General features: G+C 40.0%; 1 protein-coding gene across 1 annotated transcript in view; it reads right to left on the bottom strand.

The window, feature by feature from the left end:
- Nucleotides 1-24,711, bottom strand: part of DNER (delta/notch like EGF repeat containing) — a 379,388-nt gene that overhangs the window by 136,046 nt on the left and 218,631 nt on the right. Inside the window, exon 6 of the mRNA XM_033229959.1 lies at nucleotides 21,387-21,540. Coding sequence (XP_033085850.1) covers nucleotides 21,387-21,540 — 154 coding nt within the window. The remainder of the gene's footprint in view (nucleotides 1-21,386; nucleotides 21,541-24,711) is intronic.

Here is a 24,711-nt window from a genome sequence, read left to right as displayed (position 1 = left end):
GTGAAGCTCTCATGACCCGATCACCTCCCAAAGGCTCCACCATCTAATACCAACACCTTGGTGATTAGGTTTCAACATAGGAAATTTAGGGGAATGCAAACACAGATCATAGCACGTGCGCATAGCATATAACTATTCCCTCTGCCTGCACTTCCACCTCTACTTTCCTTCACTCCACCTCTACTTTCTCCTTCCCCTGTAGTTCAAACTGATAGTGTCTTTGATGGTAAAATCCCATCTCAATTCCTGGCTTCTACTGAGATGGCTGATTAAATCCATGAATCACACCCATGGTATCTTATCAAATGGTTCCTCAGCCCCAACCTTAAGTATTCTCTTCAGAACAACTTTCCCATTTTTCCCATTTTCGCCGTGATTACACCCACAGACACACACACACACTACATAGATGCAAGCATACACACGCATACACTGTATATGCACACCAAATGCATAGGCATATTGTCCGGTCATCTTCCTCACTGAAATATGACTTCTACGAGCACAGGGACTTTGCTTGGTTCTCAGTTGTATTCTCAGCACCTGGAAAAATCCCTGGCACATAGTGCACATTCAGTAAATAATTGTTGAATGAATAAGCCTTACTACAACTCCTTATTTGAAAGATGAGGAAACCAGGAGTTAAGAAAGGTGAGGAAGATCACACAAGGTCACACAACCAGTAGGTAGAAGTGGCTCACTTGAAGCCCTGACATACCATGTCACTAGTTTTGTTTTGTCTTTCTGAACCCCAAGGGGTGCAATGTCTGGTCCTGAGAAGGGATGAATGACACAGGGGGCAATATATGCATAGACCATAAGGAACATTCATACCTTCCACGCTATTCATAACTAACGGAAAATTCACAGACATTAACATGTTGCAGCGAAACACACTCTTTGACTGCTGAGATGGACCCCGAACACTCCAGTTTCCCCCATGAGCTTTGTGACCTTGGTCAAGTCCCACAGCCTGATGGAGTCAATATGGCTTCCGTGCTTCATACAGAGGCAACTTCTGAGGTTTCTGCCAGTCTAAAACTCACAACTCATTTTTTACTTATTTATTGACTTTTGAGATGGGGGTCTCAGTCTGTCACCCGGGTTGGAGTGCAGTAGCACAAACATAGTTCACTGCAGCCTCAAACACCTGGGTTCAAGCTAACCTCCTGCCGTAGCCTCTGAAATACCTATGACTGCAGGCACATACCACCATGCCCAGCTAAGCTGTTTTTATTTTTCATAAAGACAGGACTTTGCTATGTTGCCCAGACTGGTCTCAAACTCATGGCCACAAGTTATCCTCCTGCCTCAGCTTCCCAAAGCGCCAGGATTAGAGACGTGATTAGAACCACACCCAGCCTAACCTACTTTTTAAAACCTGCTTTCACAATCTGCTAATTCACTTACTTCTTGAGGTGAAAAAGGCTGGGTTTGGGGACTCAGAAAATTCTACTCGGGATTTGTTTCCAGCAGAAGGTGACCCATTTCAAGCCGACAACACAAAGGCACTAACACTTAGTGTGCAGAAGAGTAAATGTGGGAAGCGAACACATGCAACAATATTCCCGTTGCCTCGGAAATAACAAGTTTTCAAAAACAGGCTGAAATCACCAATTAGTAGGAACAATGTAGTGCTTTGAAGTTGAAAATGCTTTACATAATGCTAATAATATTTTGGCAGTGGTGGTTCTAAACGTGTATCACAGCTATTCTTTTCAGAAAAGGAAATAGGTCCTTTGAGGAAGAATTATATTCTTGAAATGAGAAGGCTTTTTTTTTTTTTTTTTTTTTTTGAGACGGAGTCTCGCTCTGTCGCCCAGGCTGGAGTGCAGTGGCCAGATCTCAGCTCACTGCAAGCTCCGCCTCCCGGGTTTACGCCATTCTCCTGCCTCAGCCTCCCAAGTAGCTGGGACTACAGGCGCCAGCCACCTTGCCCGGCTAGCTTTTTTTGTATTTTTTTAGTAGAGACAGGGTTTCACCGTGTTAGCCAGGATGGTCTCGAACTCCTGACCTCGTGATCCGCCCGTCTCGGCCTCCCAAAGTGCTGGGATTACAGGCTTGAGCCACCGCGCCCGGCCGAGAAGGCTTTTTTAAATAAAATATTAGTAAACCCCGATTAAATATGTTAAATTGCAACTTAATCAGCCATTGTGTGCTTACTATGTACAAGGCACAGGGCTTGGCACTGAGTTTTCCATTGAAAACTCAAGAGTAATAGAATTGTTGCTGCCCTCAAGCCAGCTACAAATTACACATATGCTACAGGGAGAAGCTGAGGGACAGTGAGAAGAGGAAGAAGAAATAAGAGAATTGAGCCCTCATCATATACCTGTATGGCTCATATAGAATTGTATCCCATTCTATTTGTCCATTCATTCATTGAGCAAGTCCTTATTGCACACCTGCTATGTGTCAGGCTCTAGGCTAGGTGTTGGGTGTATGATGGATTGACAACTGACCAGGTATTTGCATTCCTTCAATACTCATAACCAGCCGTGATGAGGGTTGTTCTCATCTCTTTGCAGAGATGAAGAAGCAGGCCCAGAGAGGTTGTGCAATCATCCCACGGAGCCCAGCTAGAAAAGGGTAAGAGTGGCAACAGGATTTAAACTGCTGGCTCAGAAGCTGTGGCCAAGTGAAACAGATAAGGGTCTAGATTCCAGGGCAGACAGTACCAGGTTTGTACCTGACTCTGGCACTTAGGGTTCATGTAACTTCAGGCAATAAGTTACAGGAACCTCTCCAGGAACCTTGTCCTGAATCGAATAGTATGATATTAGGACTCCATGAGAAACAAATGAAGAATAAAGCCCAATTTTAATGGGGCACAATTCAGCCCACAGCATTCTACCTCTGACCCTCCAAAATTCATGTTCTTCTCACACACAAAATACATTCATTCCTTCCCAACAGCCCCAAACATCTTAACTCACTCTAGCGTAACACCTAAAATCTAAAGTTCTAAGTCTCATCCGTGTACCATCTAAATCAGATATGAATGAAACTCAAAGTGTGATTTATCCTGAAGCAAAATTCCTCTCCACACATGAACCTGTGAAACCAGACAAGTTACATGTTTCCAAATACAATGGTGGGACAGGTGTAGGATAGATAGTCCCATTCCAAAAGGAAGAATTAGGAAGGAAAGAACAGGTGACAAGTCCCAAGCAAGTCTAAAACTCTAGCAAGGCAAAATCCATCAGAACGTAACTGCTCAAGAGCAATCCTCTTTGGTTTGATGCTGTACCCTCCAGGCCCCTGGTGGGTGGCAGTGTCACCCCACAGCTTTGCAGAGCAGCCCTGCCCCAGAGACACTGGGCGGAGTCATCCAGGCCCATTGAAATCTGGGAGGCTGTCCTACCCTTAGAAACCAAGGAGGAAGCCTTGTCCCCAGACCTGGAGTAGAGGTGGGATTATACCGTCTCTGTGGTGGGAGTTATAGCCCCGCTGATCTCTGACTCTCCTTTGGGGCCATCTTTCCCTTTCCTTGAAGAACAGCTCATATTCACAGCTGAATAGCTCTATATGCCAGTCCTATAGATTCCAAGAAGTCTGACAGCCTTCCTTCGTTCCACCTCTACTTTCTCTGTCCCCTTTAGTTCAAACTGACAGTGTCATTGATGGTAAAATCCCATCTCAATTCCTGACTTCTGCTGAGATTGCTGATTAAACCCATGAATCATATCCATGATCTCTTTATCAAATGGTTCCTCAGCCATAATCTTAAGTATTTTCTTCAGAAAACTTTCCCATTTTTTGTAATATAGACAGACAGAATTTTCCAAATCTTCAAGTTCTGATCCATTTTGGCTTAACAATTTCCTTTTCAATTCATCTTTCTCCTTTTACATTTTACTTGAGTATTCAAGGGGATCCAGCCTTTCTACACTTTGCTTGGAAATCTATTCAGCTATATATATATAATTTCATCACTAACAAATTCTATCTTTCACAAAATACTAGAATGTAGCTCAGTCAAGGGTTTTGCCACTTTATAATAGAACCAATAGGAGAGATATATAAAGAGATTTATTATAAGGCATTGGTTCATATGATTATGGAGGCTGTGAATTCCCCATATCTATAGTCAGCAAGCTGGAGACTAAGGAAAACCAATGATGCAATACCAGTCTGAGTCTAAAGACCTAAGAACCAGGAGAGATGGTGTAAGTTGCTGTCTGAAAGCTAGCAGGCTTGAGACCCAAGAAGGGTCAATGTTTTCACTGAAGTTGGAAGGCAAGAGAAGACCAATGTCCCAGTTCAAGGCAGTCAGGCAGGAGGAATTCCCTCTTACTCAGCCTGTCTGTTCTACTCAGGTCCTCAACCTAGGCCCACCCACATTAGGAAGGGTAATATTACTTACTTAGTCTACCAATTCAAATGTTAATCTTATCTAGAGACATCCTCATAGACACACCCAGAATAATGTTTGACTAAACATCTGGGCACCCTCTGGCCCAGTCAAGTTCACACATAAAGCAAACCATCACAGAGACCTTTCTTTGTTTCTGTTCCTCATATTAATTTTTCCACTAAACTTATTTTTAGAGCAATCTGTATTTGCTGCTCACTCATTCTCACATCATGCCTACCTCCTGTTCAGCTCATCACTGCCAACCAGTTTCACCTGGTGGGAGGTAGAGGTAGGTGGTCAGTCTAATAACTTATTGGCCACATGTAGACTATGAGGATGTGACAGCTCTAGTCACAGTATTGCCCTACAGAGTGTTTGGTACCTCTTAGTTACTCTTCTTGCTCCTGTCCTTATAGTCTTTTAAAGAGACCTCAAAGCTTCTGATGTAACTTATGTCAGGTCAATGTAATGGAAAACCACCAGTGGCTTGAAAAACTTTGTTACTAAGTTTAATAACCTCCTCTTAGATTTTCTTGCAGTAATTGATGCTGTTGACAATCCCTTTCTTTCTGAAAGTATTGTGAGAAAGTTTCAAGAAAAATATCAATTACACTTCATTAAAATTTTCCTTTCAAAACAGAAACTTTACTGATCAAAATCTATAATCCATTTCATATTGTGAAAACATGTATATGACTTCATTAAAATTTATAAGTTAAAAGATCACCTCCTGCTTCCAAACAATTATATTAAGAATCAAAATGAGAACTAAAAGAGAAACTATAAACAAAATGAGAGTAGTAAGTCCTTACTTATCAATAATTATTTTGAATGTACATGGATTCATTTTCCAGACGGAAGACATAGAGTGGATGCATGAATGTTTTTAAGTCCTAATTATATGCTGCCTACAAGAGACTCACTTCACTTTTAAGGATACACATAGATTCAAAGTAAGGGAATGTAAGAAGACATTCCATGCAAGTGGAAACCAAAAGAGAGCAGGGATAGCTATACTTAAATAAAATAAAATAGAATTTAAGTCAAAAACTGTAAAAAGAGGCAAAGATGGTCATTATATAATGACAAAGGGGTCAATTCAATAAGAGGATATAACAATTATAAATATATATGTACCCAACTTCAGAGCCCTTACATATATAAGGCAAATATTAATATATCTGAAGGAAGAGTTAGACTGCAACACAATAGCAGAGGACTTCAATACCCCATTTTCAAAAATAAACAAGACTATCCAGACAGAAAATCAATAAGAAAACACCAGAGCAGGACTGTACTTCAGGCCAAATGGACCTAACAGCTATATACAGAGCATTCCACCCAACAGCAGCAGCATATACATTCTTCTCAAGCCACATGGAGCATTCTCCATAACAGATCATATGTTAGGCCACAAGACAAGCCTACCAAATTTAAGAAGATTGAAATGGCATCAATAATATTTTCATATTACAATGATATGAAAGTAGAAACTAATAACAGGAGGAAGTTTAGAAAATTTACAAATACATGAAAATTAAGCAACATGCTCTTGAACAACCAGTAAGTCGAAGAAAAAAATCAAAAGAAAAATGTAAAAATATCTTGAAACAAACAAAAATGGAAACACAACATACCAAAACTGATAGGATACAGTTAAAGCAGTTCTAAGAGAAAAGGATGTAACAATACATAACTACATCAAAAAAGAAGAAAGATCTCAAATAAACAACCCAATGTTACATCTAAAGAAGCTAGGCAAAGAACAAACTAAGCCCAAAGTTAATTTAAGGAAGGAAATAATGAAGATCTGATCAGAAATAAATAAAATAGAAACTAGAAAAACAATAGGAAAAAAAATCAACAAAACGAATGGGTTTTTTTTTTAAGATAAACAAAGTCAACAAAACTTTAGCTAGACTAACAAAGTAAAAGAGAAGACTTAACTAAATAAAAACAGAAATGAAAGAGGGGACATTACAACTGATATCACAGAGATACAAAGGATTTGTTATAACACAAAGAATTACTCTAACACTATAACCAATAATACACCAACAAATTGGATAACCAAGAACAAATACATAAATTTCTAGAAACATACAATCTATCAGGACTGAATCATGAAGAAATATAAAATTTGAATGTAATTCAAATATAAATATAAAATATAAAAGAATGAGTAAAAGAGTAAGTCTCCCATCAAAGAAAAATTCAAGAACTGATGGCTTCACCGCCAAATTGTATTAATTATTTAAAGAACTAATATCAATTTTTCTCAAACTCTTCCAAAATATGGAAGAGAAGGCCAGCGTTACCCTGATACCAAAGCCAGATAAGGACATTATGACAAAAGAAAATTACAGGTCAATATCCCTGATGAACACAGAAGCAAAAATTCTCAAACACTAGCAAACTGAATTTAATAGAATTGTTCACACAATCAAGTGGGATTTATCCATGGGATGCAAGGAAGTATCAACATATGCAAATCAATAAATAAGATATATTACTTTAAAATAATGAAGGGCAAAAACCACATCATCATCTCAATAGATGCAGAAAAAGCATTTGACCAAACTTAGCATTCTTTCATGATTAAAAACTCTTAACAAACTAGGTATAGAAGGAATGTACCTCAACACAATAAAGGCCATATATGACAAGCCCAAATCTAACATCATACTCAGTAGTAAACAGTTGAAAGATTTTCCTCTAAGATCAGAAACGAGTGGCCACTCTCACCACTTCTATTGAACATATAATTTAATATATTAGCCAGAGCAATTAGGCAAGAAAAAGAAATAAAAGGCATCCAAATCAGAAGGGAAGAAGTTAGACTGTTTGCTGATGACATGACCTTATATATAGAAATTATTTAAAACCCCACAAAAGGACTGCTACAATTAATAAATGAGTTCAGTAAATGTGCAGGATACGAAATCAACATACAAAATGTGGTAGCATTTCTGTACACTAACAATGACCTACCTAAAAAATAAATGAAGTAAACAGTTTTCTTTATAGTAACTACAAAATAAAATACTTAGAAATACATTAAACCAAGTAGGGGAAATATTTGTAAATTTAAAACTACAAAATTCTGATTAAAAAAATTGAAGAAGACAAAAATACATGGAAAGATATCCTGTGTTCATGGACGGGAAGAGTTAATATTGTTAAAATGTCCATTTTATCTAAAGCAATCTACAGATTCAATGAAATTCCTACAAAAATTCCAGTGACATTTTCCACAGAAATTTTTTTTTTTTTTTTTTTTTTTTTGAGGCGGAGTCTCGCTCTGTCGCCCGGGCTGGAGTGCAGTGGCCAGATCTCAGCTCACTGCAAGCTCCGCCTCCCGGGTTCACGCCATTCTCCTGCCTCAGCCTCCCGAGTAGCTGGGACTACAGGCGCCCGCCATCTCGCCCGGCTAGTTTTTTTTTTGTATTTTTAGTAGAGACGGGGTTTCACTGTGTTAGCCAGGATGGTCTCGATCTCCTGACCTCGTGATCCGCCCGTCTCGGCCTCCCAAAGTGCTGGGATTACAGGCTTGAGCCACCGCGCCCGGCCACCACAGAAATTTTTTTAAAAATCTAAAATTTGTATGGAACCACGAAAGACTCCAAATAGCTAACATCAATCTTGAGTGGAAAGAGCAAAGCAGGAGATCATACTACCTGATTTCAAAATATACTACAAAACTATAGCAATCAAAACAGCATGGTGCTGGCATGAAAACAGATGCACACTAATGGAACACAACAGAGAGCTTACAAATACATCTATGCTTTTACAGTCACTTGATTTTCAACAATGATGCCAAAAACATAAAATGGGGAATGGGGCCGGGTGCAGTGGTTCACACCTGTAATCCCAGCACTTTGGGAGGCTGAGGCAGGCAGATCACCTGAAGTCAGGAGTTTGAGACCAGCCTGGCCAATATGGTGAAACCCTGTCTCTACTAAAAACACAAAAATTAACTGGGCATGGTGGTGGGTGCCTGTAGTCCCAGCTACTCAGGAGTCTGAGGCAGAAGAATCACTTGAATCCAGAAGGTGGAGGTTGCAGTGAGCCGAGATCATGCCACTGCACTCCAGCCTGGGCAACACAGCAAGACTTTGTCTCAAAAAAATAAAAAGGAAATTTAAAAATGGGGAACAGATAGTCTCTAAAATAAATGGTGGTGGGAAAACTGGACATCCAAATGCAGAAGAATGAAAATGGACTCTGATCTCACGTCACATGTAAAACATCAATTCAAAAATACTTAAATATCAGATCTGAAACTGTTAAACAGAAAAAAAAAAAAAAGAAGAGCTCTGTGACATTGGTCTGTGCAATGATTCTTTTGCAGATAACCCCAAAACCACAGGCAACAAAAGCAAAAATAGACAAATGGGATTACATCAAACTAAAAAGCTTCTGCATGGCAAAAGAAGCAATCAGGGGAGTGAAAATACAACATACAGAATAAGAGAAAATATTTGCAAACCATACGTCTGATAAATAATTGCTATTCTAAATATATAAGGTATTCAAACAACTCAATAGCAATAAAACAAATGAGCCAATTTTAAAAACGGGCAAAAAACCTGAACAAACTTACTTTTTTTTCTCCCTCTATCTCCCAGGCTGGAGTGCAGTGGCACAATCTCGGCTCACTGCAAACTCTGCCTCCCAGGTTCAAGCGATTCTCCTGCCTCAGCCTCCTAAGTAGCTGGGACTACAGGAGTGTGCCACCATGCCCAACTAATTTTTTGTATTTTTAGTAGAGACCAAGTTTCACCGTGTTAGCCAGGATGGTCTTGATCTCCTGCCCTCGTGATCTGCCCTTCTCGGCTTCTCAAAGTGCTAGGATCACAGGCGTGAGCCACCATGCCCAGCCCTGAATAAACTTTCTAAAGAAAGACATACAAATGGCCAACAAGTATATGAAAAAAGGGTCAACATCACTGATCATCAGGGAAGTGTAAATTAAAACCACGATGAGATATCAAGTCACACCTGTCAGAATGGCTATTATCAAAAAGACAAAAGATAATACGTGTTGGTGAGGATGTGGAGAAAAAGGGACTCTGGAACACTGTTGGGAATGCAAATTAGTGTAACTATTATGAAAAACAGTATTTAGGTTCCTCAAAAAACTAAAATAGAACTACTGTATGATGCGGCAATCGCACTACTGGATATATAGCCAAAGGAATTGAAATCATTATTTCGAGGTGATATTTGCACTATCACATTCATTGTAGCATTATTTACAAATAGTCAAGACATGGATTCAGTCTAAGTGCCCATCAACAGGTGAGTGAATAAAGAAAATGTGGTGTATATATACACAATAAAATACTACTTGGCCTTTTTTTTTAAATTTCCATAGGTTTTCGGGGAACAGATTGTGTATGGTCACATGAGTAAGTTATTTAGTGGTGATATGTAAGATTTTGATGCACCTATCACCCGAGCAGTATACACTGTACCTAATTTGCAGTCTTTTATCCCTCACACCCCTCGCACCCTTTCCGCCGAGTCCCCAAAGTCCATTGTATCATTCTTATGCCTTTGCATCCTCATAGCTTAGCTCCCACTTATGAGTGAGAACATATGATGTTTGGTTTTCAAAAGAAGAAAATTCTGTCATCTGCAACAACATGAATCAACCTGGAGGACACTGTGCTAAGGGAAATAAGCCAGACACAGAAGGACCAATGCTGTGTGATACCACCTATATGATGAATCTAAAATAGGCAAACTCAGAGAAGTAGAGAGAATGGTGATTATCAGGAGGGTGGAAGGAGGGGAGGACAAGATCGGAGAGATTTAAAAGAGTACCTAGGTTGGTCAAAGGATACAAAATCTCAGGAGGAATGCTTCCAGAGATCTATTGTATAGTCACAATGTATTATATCCTTAAAAATTGCTAAGAAAGTGGATTTTAAGTGTTCTCAATACAAAGAAATGATAAGCATGTGAGTTTAAAAAAAAAAGGAAAAGAAAGAAAACTAAAGAAAAATGTTTATTACTTAACCAACTCAAAACCCAATCTGCCATATTTATGCATTTCTAGATTCCCGATAACTAAAAAAAAAAATTTCTTGTACTGACACTTGACATAGAAATTAAAGCAAAAATATCAAAAATAATAACAAATTTGGAGGTGCAGATTCTTTGCTGAAAATATTTTCCGTTACCAAGAAACGTTCTCCTCTCAAGAGAAATAAGCATTGCGTCAAGACAACAATGCTCCTGTGAAGACTTTGTTGAGAGTTTTTGTTCTCTGGTGACAACAACACAGTTTGAATTAATTCATTCATCAAACAAAATAATTTTGCATGATCAAACTTGTAATAATCAGAGCACAGTGGGATACATTTTCAAAAAGAAGAAACACTCCCCTCTGTATGAAGGTTTTTGTGTATGTATCTGGTGCTTCAGAGGTTAATCAATCGATATTAATTAATTATAAATAGTTAATCCACAAAGAAAATGCAGTTTTCTTACGGAAAAATAATTGGTTCAAGGATGTCCAGCAGCTTGCAGTTGACCAACAAGGGGCGGCCTGGCTTACAGACAGTAGTTGCAAAGTGAATGGACAACATCCTGTTTGGAAAGCTGCTGCTTTAATCAAAGAAGGTAAAAATTGATCTTCTCAGTGGGCTAAATTGCACTCTTTTTCTAGGAGTAATGGAAGAACTAACAGCGGTGGAAGCCCCTGTGTTCGGGTTTTTACTGACTCACTGGGCAGTGACCAATGGCCTGGCCATACACTCAGGCAAGAGGGCAGTGGAAACCTGTCCTATCAAAAAGAAGTCCATATGGACCATGGCCTTATGAAGATTTGAGGGGTGCATTAAAGTAGAACCTGTCAGTGTCCATCAGAAGAACTCCCTTCCAGGTTCAGAAGGTGACTGGAATCAACAAACAGATTATCTATGGGTGCTCCCGTGAGGTGCTCACCTGAGTCCATGAAAGGGGTGGATACGGGATACAGGGGCACTGCAGCAGTGCAGAGATGGGATCAATCTAGACACGTTCCTCTTGCACCCTCCTTGGGCACATAATGCCAAAACTGTACTGTTTGTCAATGAGAGAGACAGAGACTGCTGATGGCTATAGGGCAGATTCTCTGTGGGGAAAGAAGGCCCTGAACATAGCTGGTGAGTGGGACTGACGCTGGCAGACTGGGGAGCTACAAATAGGTCTTAACGGGAATAGACACTGACTCTGTTCTGGGCTTTGTTTACCCCACGGAAGATGAACACACTCAGAGTGCCATCACAAAACAAAAAACAAGAAACAGAAGATATTACATGGATTTAGATGGTTATCATTTTTTCAGACCAGCGAACACACTGTACAGCCCGCAATGTCCAACGATGGGTAGAGATATCCTCCTCACAGTGATAGTTTGATCGAGAAATAGGACAGGTATTTGAAACAATGGTTTCTGAAACAGGGAGAAGGCAGGCAGAGCTGGCTTACCTGGCTTCGTAGCTGTGTGCTCACACTGAATATGAATGGGATGAATGGGGTGTCCCCGTTAGATTTTTTTTTTCTCCGGCTGATCTTGGGGAGAGGGGATGGGGAGAATGCTGGTATGATTAAGCAATTCTTGCCAAGGTAGAGAGTACACTGGTATAACAACTATAATTTTTTCTTTCTTTCCCAAGTTACCCCCCAAATAATTATTTTTTCTCCTCTACTTGATACAATGGTCCTTGTGCTAGGGCTGCAACTGCAAGTACTGGAAGCAGGGATGATTTCTAAACAGAAAACTGTAACTATGTTTTTAAACCTTACGTCAGAATTCCTAAGGACCTAATGGGGGTCAGTTATGCTTTGACCCCAACTGGCAAAACTGGGGCGAAGAGTGAATACAGCTATATTGCCTGGGTGGTAAAAATGGCTCACTAGTTCAGAGCCTACGTAACCTTACCCTACATGAATGGGAATAGACTGAGGGGAGGCCCTTGCTAGATTAGCATTGTTACCAGCAGTCTGGACCAGCACGGTGACCAAACCTAATGTCCCTTCCAGAGGTGGAAAAGTTGAGTAAAAATAAACAACAAATAGAAAAAAAAGGAGAAACAGTAGCCAAGGGTAAAGGAATAAATAAATGGGAGTTACTATCATCTCGAAAGAGTCTCAGAGCAAGAGACGACATTGTTTCAGCTCAATTATAACAGATGCCTTAAAGGGTACAATACATGTGTGCCAAGACCACTCCTGCTTTTGGAACCCAATGAGATAAAAAGGAAACCTGCAAACCCAGTGGCCACAGCTTGGGAGATATTCATGCAGTATGATGGACTGGAGTGATAACTAATGACTGAATAGGATTCCAGTACTGTGGAGGTATCTTTTGAGTTATATATATTTTTTGTTGTTTGTTTGATTATTTGTTTTGAGACAGCATCTCACTCTGTTACCTGGGTTGAAGTATAGTAGCACTATCTCAGCTCACTGCAACCTCTACCTCCTGGGCTCAAGCAATCCTCCCATCACAGCCTCCCGAGTAGCTGGTACTACAGACACACGCCACCATGCCCAGGTAACTTTTGAATTGTTTGTAGAGATGGGGTTTTGCCATGTTGCCCAGGCTGGTCTCAAACTCCTGGGTTCAAGTGATCTGCCCACCTCGGCCTCCCAAAGTTCTGAGATTACAGGCATGTACTACCGTGCCCAGCTGAGTTGTGTATTCTTTTGATGTAACTGATCCGTGTTTGAAAACCAGGAGATGGCTTGTGGTGATGTGTGTGTGCACATGTGTGTTGCACGCACATGAGTGTACACACACCCAGTCACATACATATATCGATGCCCTACACATCTCTTCATCTATATCCTTTGTAATATCATTTATTTATTTATTTATTTATTTATTTATTTATTTATTTTTGAGATGGAGTCTCACTCTGTTGCCCAGGCTGGAGTGCAGTGGCGTGATCTTGGCTCACTGCAACCTCCGCCTCCTGGGTTCAAGCGATTCTCCTGCCTCAGCCTCCCAAGTAACTAGGATTACAGACACCAGCCACCATGCCCGGCTAATTTTTGTATTTTTAGTAGAGAGAGGGTTTCACCATGTTGACCAGGCTAGTCTCAAACTCCTGATTTCAGGTGATCTGTTTGCCTCGGCCTCCCAAAGTGCTACGATTACAGGCGTGAGCCACCATGCCTGGCCCTGTAATATCCTTTAGAATAAAGTGAACAACAAAAAAAGATGTTCAGAACTAAACTCATTAGTAAACTCCCCTTTAAGCATCAGCCCCCCTTTTTTAGATAAAATTACCTAATATTTATTTTAGTATAATGAGATCTTTTGACATGAAAATGCTGAAGGGATTACATCATCTTAAATCATGCATTTGTGACAGGAAAGTACTCAGCACACCACATAGTTGCAAACACGGAAAAACAGTATAGTAAGAGGATCAATAATCCTGCAGAAGGACCTGGGTTCAAATCCCAGCCCCAACAGTTACTGGTTCTTGCATCTGGCATGGCATGGACAAGACGTGTTCCCCATGTTGTTTCCTCTTCCTAATCAGTGACTTTAGGCAATAAGGGCCTGAATTCTGGCAAATGGCATGTGGTGGAAGGGATAGCAGATGCTACTAGGCACTGCCCTAAGAACATTACATAGGACTTTCCAGCTGTCCCTTTGCCTTTAGCAGCAACTGTGAAGGCCACCTCTTGAGGATGATATCTTCACAACGTGAAGGGACCCGGAACCCTGAGTCACTGCCTAGAGGCTAAGTGCCCTCATCAGACTATGACACAAGAAAAATTAACCTTGGCTTGGAAGCCACTGAGCCTTGAGGATTATGCGCTGCTGCAGTGTGTGTGTGTGTGTGTGTGTGTGTGTGTGTGTGTGTTGGCTGCAATAAAAAAAGCAGCACTAGAAGCTAAGCTAAGAGAGAGAGAAACCTATGGGAATGGGGGTTCCTGCAGGGAACTGGAACTGGCAAAGAAGAAACCTTCTTAAGGAAACTCAAGAACAAGTCATCAGATAGATGAGCAAAGAGGGAGTTGTGATGCCAAGATAACATTTCCCAAATCTCTTCTACCCTGATCAAGATTTGTGCTAAAGCATAAAAAAGAGCAGAGCCGGGGGCGGGGGGGGGTTCCCCTGGACCCATCTCTGTGAAAATGCAATGAAGAAAACTAGCTGGGAGTCAGAGAGACCCTGATAGAGGCAGGGTCGACCTTTGGGCAAAGTGGAAGGTGAGACAGATGACAGGAGAGCTACAGATTCAAGGAGAGCAGAAATGTATTATTTTAAATTGCTGCTATGGTTCTATGGCTGCCTTAAAATTATATTAAACAAGAAAGATCTTTCACATGCACGGATTTTTCTCACACATGGAAAACTAACTCTAAGCAAATTACACATGTTTCAAGAACCTCAGAAAATAAAATAATATGATGTAAATGCCAATGTAAAAAAATATTATTTTTGAAACTTGTTTAAACTGTGACCAATGCACAAAGGCTCCTATATCTAGTTTCATATTATTTCATGAAAATGGGAGTTTTCAATCTGCAGTATTCAGAAAATGGTAGAACTATTGTCAGAAAGCAGCTTACTTAAACCAGAATTTGCTATTATTTACAAGTGTGGGGCTATAAAACAGTTTTGTTGTTTTAATAGAAGACATAAAAGATGACTGTTTTGTGAATCGAGATCAATTTGCCATCTCTTGGGTTCCAGCACAATTCTGATGAATTTACCAGCAACGACCAAACTGTTTCGGAGCTGTATTAGTCAGGTCTCACACTGCTATGAAGAAATACCCAAAACTGGGTAATTTATAAAGGAAAGAGGTTTAATTGACTCACAGTTCCACAGGGCTGGGGAGGCCTCAAGAAACTTACAATTATGGTGGAAAAGTAAGCAAACATGTCCTTCTTTACATGGTGGCAGGAAAGAGAAGACTGAGAACTGAGCAAAACCATTATAAAACCATCAAATCTTGTAATGACTTACTATCACAAGAACAACACAGGGGAAACTGCCCCATGACTTAATTATCTCCACCTCGTCCCACCCTTGACACATGGGGATTATTACAATTCAAGGAGAGATTTGGCTGGGGACACAGCGCCAAACCACACCAGGAGTCTAAGCACAATTATCAAAGTTCATATACTTGTAGTAAAACAATGCTATGGTCTTGATGTCAACTGAAAGTCAAAGTATTACAATCACGTATTGCTTAATGATGGGGATACGTTCTAAGGAATGTCGTTAGGTGATTTCATCATTATGTTAATACAATGGAATGTACTTACACAAACCTAGATGATACAGCCTACTACACACCTAGGCTACACAGGATAGCCTATTGCTCCTGGGCTACAAATCTGTACATGTTATTATACTGAATACTGTAGGCAATTGCAACACAATGATAGGTATTTGTGTGTCTAAACATATCTAAACATACAAAAGTTACCATTAAAACACAGCATTGTAATCTTACAGCACATCATTGTTTATGCATGTCTAAACATAGAAAAGTTACCATCAAAATATAGCATTGTAATCTTATGGCACACCATTGTTTATGTAGTCCATCATTGACCGTCAGTATGTGGTCCATCATGGTGGCAGTACATGACTATACTTCTATTATTGTTACTATTGTTAGTAGAAGGCCCAAGGAGATTCCTATATGCCTACGTGTGCTATAATGTGATATTAGCATTGGAGACGTTAAATCACCTTAGATGGTAACAGTAAAATTCTTTTTCCTATTAAAAAGCAAAAATAATTAATTACGTTTCTGGAAATTTCAAATCAATGGTTCAACTATGACAGTGCTGAAATGCTGAGAAGATAATAGGCACAATTTAAAATACACAGCTATTTAATTATTCCAAATTCTGTCTGTAGCTTTGAAGAAATAGGGACACATCATAAAGTATCATATACTATGTATTTATAGAAATGGTGTATTTCTGAAGATTAAAAATAAAATTATAAAATAGGAAATGGATCCATATTTCATACTACATATATATATATAGTATATCAAATTCATATTGATTAAAGACTTTGGTATAAAACAAAAATTGTAGATGCTTAGTGGAAAACACAGGTTAATATCCTTTAGATCTTCATGAAGGGAAACATTTTCTTAAATTGGACATAAATGTATTAACCAGAAAAGTAAAGTTTGAAAACTATAAGGTCTATTCCCCAAAAGAGCCCTTGAAGTCAAAAGACAAGTTACAAGCTTGAAGAACATATTTACAATTTGTATAACAAATTATTAGTATCAAAAATAAAGAATTCTAACAAATCAAGAAGAGTGTGCATACACACGCAGATAACGGCAAATAAACATATGAAGAGGAGGTCAGCATTATTAGTGTTCAGCAGACTACAGAGGCCATAATGAGTTACCTTTTTATACCTATCCAGCTGGCAAGCATTAAAAATTCTGACACTACCAAATGCTGAAGAAGATGTGAGTCTACAAACTCACTTATATACTGCACATGTAAGTAGATATTAGTGCAACACTTGGAAAAAAACAGTTTAATATGACATCCTATAATTGGTCAATTATATATTTTATGTTCCACAATTTTACTTCCAGGTATATACCTTAAAAACCTCAAGCACATACACAACAGAAGACATACAAGAATGCGTATCTGTCCCTGTTCACAGATTCGAATTTTATATGGCAGTCAACTCCAGCACTATGGATGTCTTAGTAATGATAGTATTAAGTGAAAAAATAAGTACCAGAGAATTGCATGCATGATACCATAACATGAATCATGCATGATACCATTTTTATAGATTTTAAAAGAATTAAAAATAAATGTTTCTATAAAAACATGTAAATATTCAAATGATTAAAAAGGAAAACAGGCCGGGTGCGGTGGCTCACGCCTGTAATCTCAGCACTTTGGGAGGCCGAGGTGGGCAGATCAAGAGGTCAGGAGATCGAGACCATCCTGGCTACCACGGTGAAACCCTGTCTCTACTAAAAATACAAAAAAATTAGCCGGGTGTGGTGGCGGGCAACTGTAGTCCCAGCTACTCAGGAGGCTGAGGCAGGAGAATGGCATGAACCCAGGAGGTAGAGCTTGCAGTGAGCCAAGATCATGCCACTGCACTCCAGCCTGGGCAACAGAGCGAGACTCCATCTCCAAAAACAAAAATAAAAACAAAAGAAAAGAAAACAAGAACTGATCAACTCAAGATTCAGGGTGGTTGTTATCTCTGGAGGGAAAGGAGAGGTAAAGGGACGAACAAAGGAGGAGGCTATCAGGTTAGTTTTCAGAAACAACCTCTGTTTTTGGTGGTGGTTTCACTGGTGCTTAGTAAATATGTAAAAACAGGCTATGCATGAACAAGATCAGAGAGTACCACAAACCAAGTATTATCATCAATTCAATTCTGTGCATATAAAATCCTTTTTAAAAAAATGAAGCCTCTTTGAGAACAAACCCAGATAAAATACCAAACCTCCACTTGCCAGCTCTGATTGAGACTATTTGTAAAAGGATCTTCGTTTGTTTAACATTACTTCCAAAAGAGAAATTGCAACCATCTAAAAGATTCATCAATAGAGGAATAGCTTCAAACATCTGCATACATTTATACTCTTTCATTAATTCGTCTCATCAACACATTGACTAAGTGTCCACAATTTGTCAGACACTGTGGAATACAATCATGAACAAAACTGATCCAGGCCCTGCCCTCATGTGGCTTAACCATCCTTTAAAAAAGGGAAGACAGGCCAGGTGCAGTGGCTCACTCCTGTAATTCCAGGACTTTGGGAGGCCAAGATGGGTGGATCACCTAAGGTCAGGAGTTTGAGACCAGCCTGGCCATCATGGTGAAACCCTGTCTCTACTAAAAATACAAAAATTACCCAGGTGTGGTAGCGGGCTCCTGTAATCCCCGCTACTTAGGAGGGCTGAAGCAGGAGAATCACTTGAACCCGGAAAACAGAGGTTGCAGTGAGCCAAAATCATGCCACTGCATTCCAACCCGGGCGACAAAAGCAAGACTCTGTCTCAAAATAAAATAAAATATAAAATAAAAAAGGGAAGACAGGTAGTAATCAAAGAGTCACACACACAAATGTACGCTGAGAACAGACAGCACTGTGAAGGAAGGAACACGGGGCTATAGAAGAGAAAAATGGAGAGAGACTTATCTTGAAGGCTTCAGCCAAGACTTCCCGAGAAAAGAGGCATTTAATAGAGGCCTGAAACAACAGAGATCTGGGAGTAGTTAACTAAGCAAAAAGGAGACAGGGAGGAAGTATTGTCCAAGCACAAGGATGAGAGGGTGGATCCTGTGGCAGATGAGAGGTCAAGCTATTGCAGAGTTAAAAGGTCAAGGTGGCTGAAACCAGGGCAAGGGAGACATGGGGGTGAGATAGGGCTGGAAAAGCAGGCAAAAGAGATATCCTGGAGCACAATGAGGCCAAGGATTTCAATCTCTCTTCAAAGAGCAATGTGAAAAAGAAGTTTACACAGAAAAGCAACTACATCAGAATCTCACTGGGAAGGGATCCCCTGCTGCCATGTGGAGAATGGAGGGTCTGGGCATGGATGAGACAAAGGCCAATGCTCACTTTGACATGAGAACCCTGGCTCTAGTATGCAGCAGGGTCAAGAATTGTTGGAGGAACAGCAGGAGGCCATCTCAGCAGCACAAGCAAGGGGCAAGGGCCACTGGCCTGAAGGTGTTGGCAGTGGGGCTGCAGAGGGTGAGGATTTGAGAATTCTCTAGGTGGTAAAATGGAGAGCATCGGAGGTGGAAAACACATGAAGAGGGTGGGAGCGGGAGGCACCTAGGATGACTTTAGATGTCTGGCTTCTAGAAATGGATGGAACGCTGGAAGACGAGCTGTGTCAGGCTGGGAGCACGATGAGGTCAGCTTGGAGATGACTGAGCTTAGGGTGCCCTGGGACACCTAAATGGAGATGTCATGTAGGTTGTCAAGTAAGTAGGTCTGGAGGGGAGTCTGACCTGGAGATAAAAATCTGGGGACACCACGTAACTGTTAAAACGAATGAGGTGACTCCATACGAACTGACTTGGTACGATGTCTGTGATCTACTGCCAAATACACACTGAAAAAAGGCAAGTTACAGAACAACATGGATCATATTACTTTTTAAAAACATGTAGAAGAATACTTAATCATCTGGCCTGCAAGAGAAATACACACACTCTGACCTACACACAGACACACACACACACACTCACACAATGAAAGAACATACTAAAATATTAACCTATCCCTAGGATTTGATAAAGTTTAGGTGGGAATAGATAAGTGAATGAATTTCACTTTTACAAATTTCGACTTTGTTGGCACTCTTGTTTCTTACAATGAGTACTTAATAACCCCAATGCCCACTTCGTTCCATCCCTTTTTTCACCCTCCAACTCCTACTTTATCCTGAATCCCCACCCAGTGTCAGAAGCTGGCAAGAGAATAGGATGGAAAGAGGAAAGATGATGTCAGCTTTGCACATTATTTTACAACAAAACAAGAACAACTTGGTGTTTGCTTTGAAGATGCACCAAAATAGCTGTGTCAGAACACTCCCTGGTAAAATGTCATTCCTGCTCCTGAAGGGTTTGTAATCAAGTTGGCTGAGCAGTAAGTCAATTAAGATGATTGTCAGAGCATGAGGTCTACAGGCACACTGTCCACTGCACTCTCCCTAGAGGCCCTCAGTGTGCTCTGAGGATTTCCAAGTCTCATGTAACATCCAAGAACACACCACATTAATCAAGAAACGTTAAAACCTTCCCATTGTGGAGAATAAGGTAGCAGGAACTTGAACTAACGAATGTGCATGAACAAAAGGAAGTTAATATAAACAGGAAGAATTGGTGGCTTCTGTGGTTTATCCTGGATTTTCTTCAGTTACTTAACATAATCACCCTGTACAGTGCCAGTCCACACTCAGTATATACTTGTGGAATTGTTTTTAAAATATCCAAGCCTCTATTGGACCAGGAATATTATTTTTCCAGCACAAAAATGGGGTAATGCTGAAACGGAAGCACTGTAATGGCAGAAAGCCAAGGGACATATTGTGTAGCTCCATGTGAACTTTCTTCTTCCATTCCCTGATTACATAAAGCAGAGACTGATAGAACCAAATGAGATCTTGAAGCTGCCTTGTTCAACAGCTGGGCAAAGCATTGTTTAACCATCCTTAACTAAGAAGTGTATGCTGAAAATGTGGAACCAACTCAAATGCCCATCAATCAATGAGTGGATAAAGAAACAAGTACACACAATGGAATACTACTTAGCCATAAAAAGGGACGAGTTAGGCTGGGCAAAGTGTCTCATGCCTGTAATCCCAGCATTTTGGGAGGTGGAAGCAGGTGGATCACCTGAGGTCAGAAGTTCAAGACCAGCCTAGCCAACATGAAGAAACCCCATCTCTACTAAAAACACAAAAATTAGCTGGGTGTGGTGGCGCATGCCTGTAATCCCAGCTACTTGGGAGGCTGAGGCAGGAGAATCGCTGGAGCCCAGGAGGCAGTGGTTGCAGTGAGCCAAGATCACACCATTGCACTCCAGACTGGGAAACAGATAATCTGTCTCAAAAAATAATAATAATAATAATTAATTAATTAATGGCATTCACAGCAACCTGGATGGGACTGGATAATATTACTCTAAGAGAAGTAACTCAGGAATGGAAAACCAAACATTATATGTTCTCACTCATAAATGGGAGCTAAGCTATGAGGATGCAAAGGTATACGAATGATATGATGAACTTTGGGGACTCAGGGGGAAGGGTGAGAAGGGGATGAGGAATGAAAGACCACAAATTGGGCTCAGTGTATACTGCTTGGGTGATGAGTGCACCGAAACCTCACAAATCACCACTAAAGCACTTACTCATGTAACCAAATACCACCTGTTCCCCAAAAACCTATGGAAATAAAAAAAGAGAGCGAGAAGTGCATGTTGTACAGATATACACCTAATAACTGAACCATGAGTATATATCGTACCGGGAAGGCAAACACAGGTGAAATTGTTCCCATCTTGCTTTTCATTTGCGTCAATACAGCTCGCGTTGTTCTGGCAAGGTTTCCTCTGGCAAGCATCGTATTCTTCACAGAAAGTACCCACGTACTGCTCCTCACAGGTACAGGAAAAAGTTGCCTAAAACACAAAAAAACACAGTGTCTGTTACCTGGCATCTCTCAACAGTGTGCTTTGGCTGTGAGACTCAAAGTTCAAAAGAACCACTTTTTATAATCAGCAATCTAATCAAATCACTTATGTCATAATCTAGTTGAAATCCTAGCTTTAAGAAAAATAGTATGTTTCTTTACAGTCTAATCTCAAACACATTTTTCTATTATTTGTTCATATTTATCCCCATCATTTTCAATCTTCCTAAAATAGAAATGAAATGAACTTGTTTTACACTAAAATTGAAATTTTGCTGACCAGACATGGAAATGGCAATTTTGCTAGAGCAGACAGATTGTGCTACAGCCATTAAATTAGATGTCACTCCAACCAACTAAAATCCTTCAACAGAGATAGCACTTGTAACAAAAATGTCATCAAATGTCCAACCCAGACCATCCTTTCAGAGCACTGAGAAAACGCACCAAATCACTCCTTCAACTGGCCTCAATGTACAGCCATGCAGATGATCTGAGTACACGGGAAAATAAAAGGAGTATAATTCAAGTAACCATTTTGTATAGCTTATGATATTAACATTATCTTAGTAAAAGACCATAACTCAGACACAGAGAATGGAATTTGACTCGAAGCTTCATTTCTGAGATAGTTGTCAAATACAAACAAAACTGCGTTTCTTTCCCCTTCTTAATGCCAGCCTGGGGGTAGTGGTATGTCTGAAATAAGCCACAAATCTGTCCCCAAAGCCTACGCGAAGTAATATAGATGATTACAGAAGATTTTTATGAGGAAGAGAGGAGGAGAGGCAAAGGACAATGACATTAGCAGTTCTTACTATTTAAGAAAATCTAAACAAAACAGACAAAAGTCCCTTGCCCAGCTCATCTCCAAGCCGGGCACATGGGGCAGGTGTTCAATCTCTACCATCCCCTAGTCATTGTCCCCTCACCTTCCCTGCCTCTCCCTGGTCTCAGCCTCCTGCTGCTGATCTTAGAGACTCTCTCCTCTTCTCTTCTCCAAGCACTGTCAACTCAGGATCTCCACACAATACCCCCTTAAGTACAACCCACTGCCTGCCTTCCCCTCAAAGAGAAAAGAGTTATCCATTCTTCTCTTTAATAAGTTTTTGTCTCTCAATCAAGTTTCATAGCTCCTGCACATTTCTTGATCAATTTACTCCTGAATATTTATGTTTTTGTAGCTATTGATAATGAGATATCTTCTTCATCCTATTCTTGTTAATACCCATGATACCTGCTAGTAATTATTACTCAGGAATAGAATACCAGGGTTTTGTTTCGTTATCACACTGAGCTTTCAGTACAGGTCAGAGTTTTTAGTTGATTTCCAGGTTTTCTATATGACACAAAACCAAATAATAACAATAAGTTCAGAGCAATTGCAAATAGTAATAGTCATTTTTTCTTTTCCAGTTCTCAAGGTTATATTGGCAGCTCTTCCAGAATAATTTTGACCTTAAAGGGATGGTGGTAGAATTTACCACTAAGTAGATTGTTGGAATGACTGCCATTTTAGCTCCTATAGAAATGATCCATTGTTTTCATCTGTGACCTATTATGACATGAATTCAATATCTAGATTTCCTAGTACTGATTCAACCTTGTGCTCCTGGAAGGGACACCCACTGAAGTCATTATGCAAAATGGTTTTAATATGGCTGGCTTCTGTTAGTAGTTACACTTCTACTGCCTTCCATTTCACTCTCCCTTCACCCTCTTTCCCCAACAGTCTTCTTTTCTAAGAAAAAGCTGTCCCTTGCACATGAGATCATGTTTTACACCACATAGGAGGATGTCCCTCACAACAAGTGACTGAAAAAGAAGTGTGCAGACCCCTCAGAAACCAACCAAGAGGCCAGACAATAGGATATGACATTTAGCTCAACCAAACTGCCAAATGTTATATAGGTGCCTTTCTTCTGTTAACAGAATATGGTTTTTTGGTAAGGGAATATGACAGGTTATTGTAATCCACATAATCAAGTCTCCTTTAGTTTAATAATACATTCTTCAATGATATCTTAGAAGCTAAAGCAATTAGAATTTTTTCTAAAAAAAAAATAGCCTTTCTTCTTAAGCTGGAGCTATATTTTCTGCCTTCTACTTCTATCATCTCTCACCTCTTTGTGGTAAATGGAAATTCCCTCTTCATTCTAGCAATAAAATGAGGATCTATCTGTTTTTTCATCATGTTTTGGGTTTTTCCCGTTTGTATTTGTAGCTGGAAGCTAAGAGAAGCTGTCAGAAAGGTATTTTTTTTTTTTTTAACAGGAAACTCCTTTTTTTAGAACGATCGTCTAAGGACAATCTTGTCCTTGCTCAGATGCATAAGAGAGTACACATTTGACATGTGCGTGAGTCCTGTTTGGAGCTCTCTGTGCATCGGAAGATTTGTGGCCACCTTTGAAATGTAAATGCAGTGCACGACCAGTGCATACAGTCCCAAAGCAAGCCTCCAAATCATGACAAATTACTATATGTCATTGGTCTTGGCAGCTGTCCTCTAAAATTTAGTTGGTTTGTATCCAGACATTCCATACTGCAGATAAATTTGCTTGATTATTTGAGGGATACATTTAGCATGTAATTTATCTAGTACGTTCCATGGAAACTATGCTGCTTATGGAAAGAAATTATTAAAAACCCCAAATTAAATATCTTCAAGTTAGCTTTTTTTTTTTTGAGACAGAGTCTCACTCTGTCACCCAGGTTGGAGTACAGTGGCACGATCTCAGCTCACTGCAACCTCTACCCACTGGGTGCAAGCGATTCTCGCGCTTCAGCCTCACCAGTAGCTGGGATTACAAGCTCCTGCCACCATGGCCAGTTAATTTTTTATATTTTTAGTAGAGACAGGGTTTCACCATGTTGGCCAGGCTGGTCTCGAACTCCTGATCTCAGGGTTATCCTCCCGCCTCAGCCTCCCAAAGTGCTGGGATTACAGGTGTGAGCCACCGCACCCAGCCTCTTCAGGTTAGCTTTGACTGAATTTAGAGATAAAACAGAAGCCGTCCATTTTGTTTTGCTTTATTGCAAGCAGGAACCTTGAAAGAAACCTGAAGAAACTGTTGAAACAATTGCTTTTGAGAAAGTAAAACACAAAATTGATTCTTAAATTTTGATTGATAGATGAGGAAGGAGATTAACAAATGTTTAA

This window comes from Trachypithecus francoisi, unplaced genomic scaffold (genome assembly GCF_009764315.1).
Source record: "Trachypithecus francoisi isolate TF-2019V2 unplaced genomic scaffold, Tfra_2.0 Lachesis_group13, whole genome shotgun sequence".
Classification (NCBI taxonomy): Eukaryota; Metazoa; Chordata; class Mammalia; order Primates; family Cercopithecidae; genus Trachypithecus; species Trachypithecus francoisi.
This window is presented reverse-complemented; position numbering and strand designations above follow the sequence as displayed.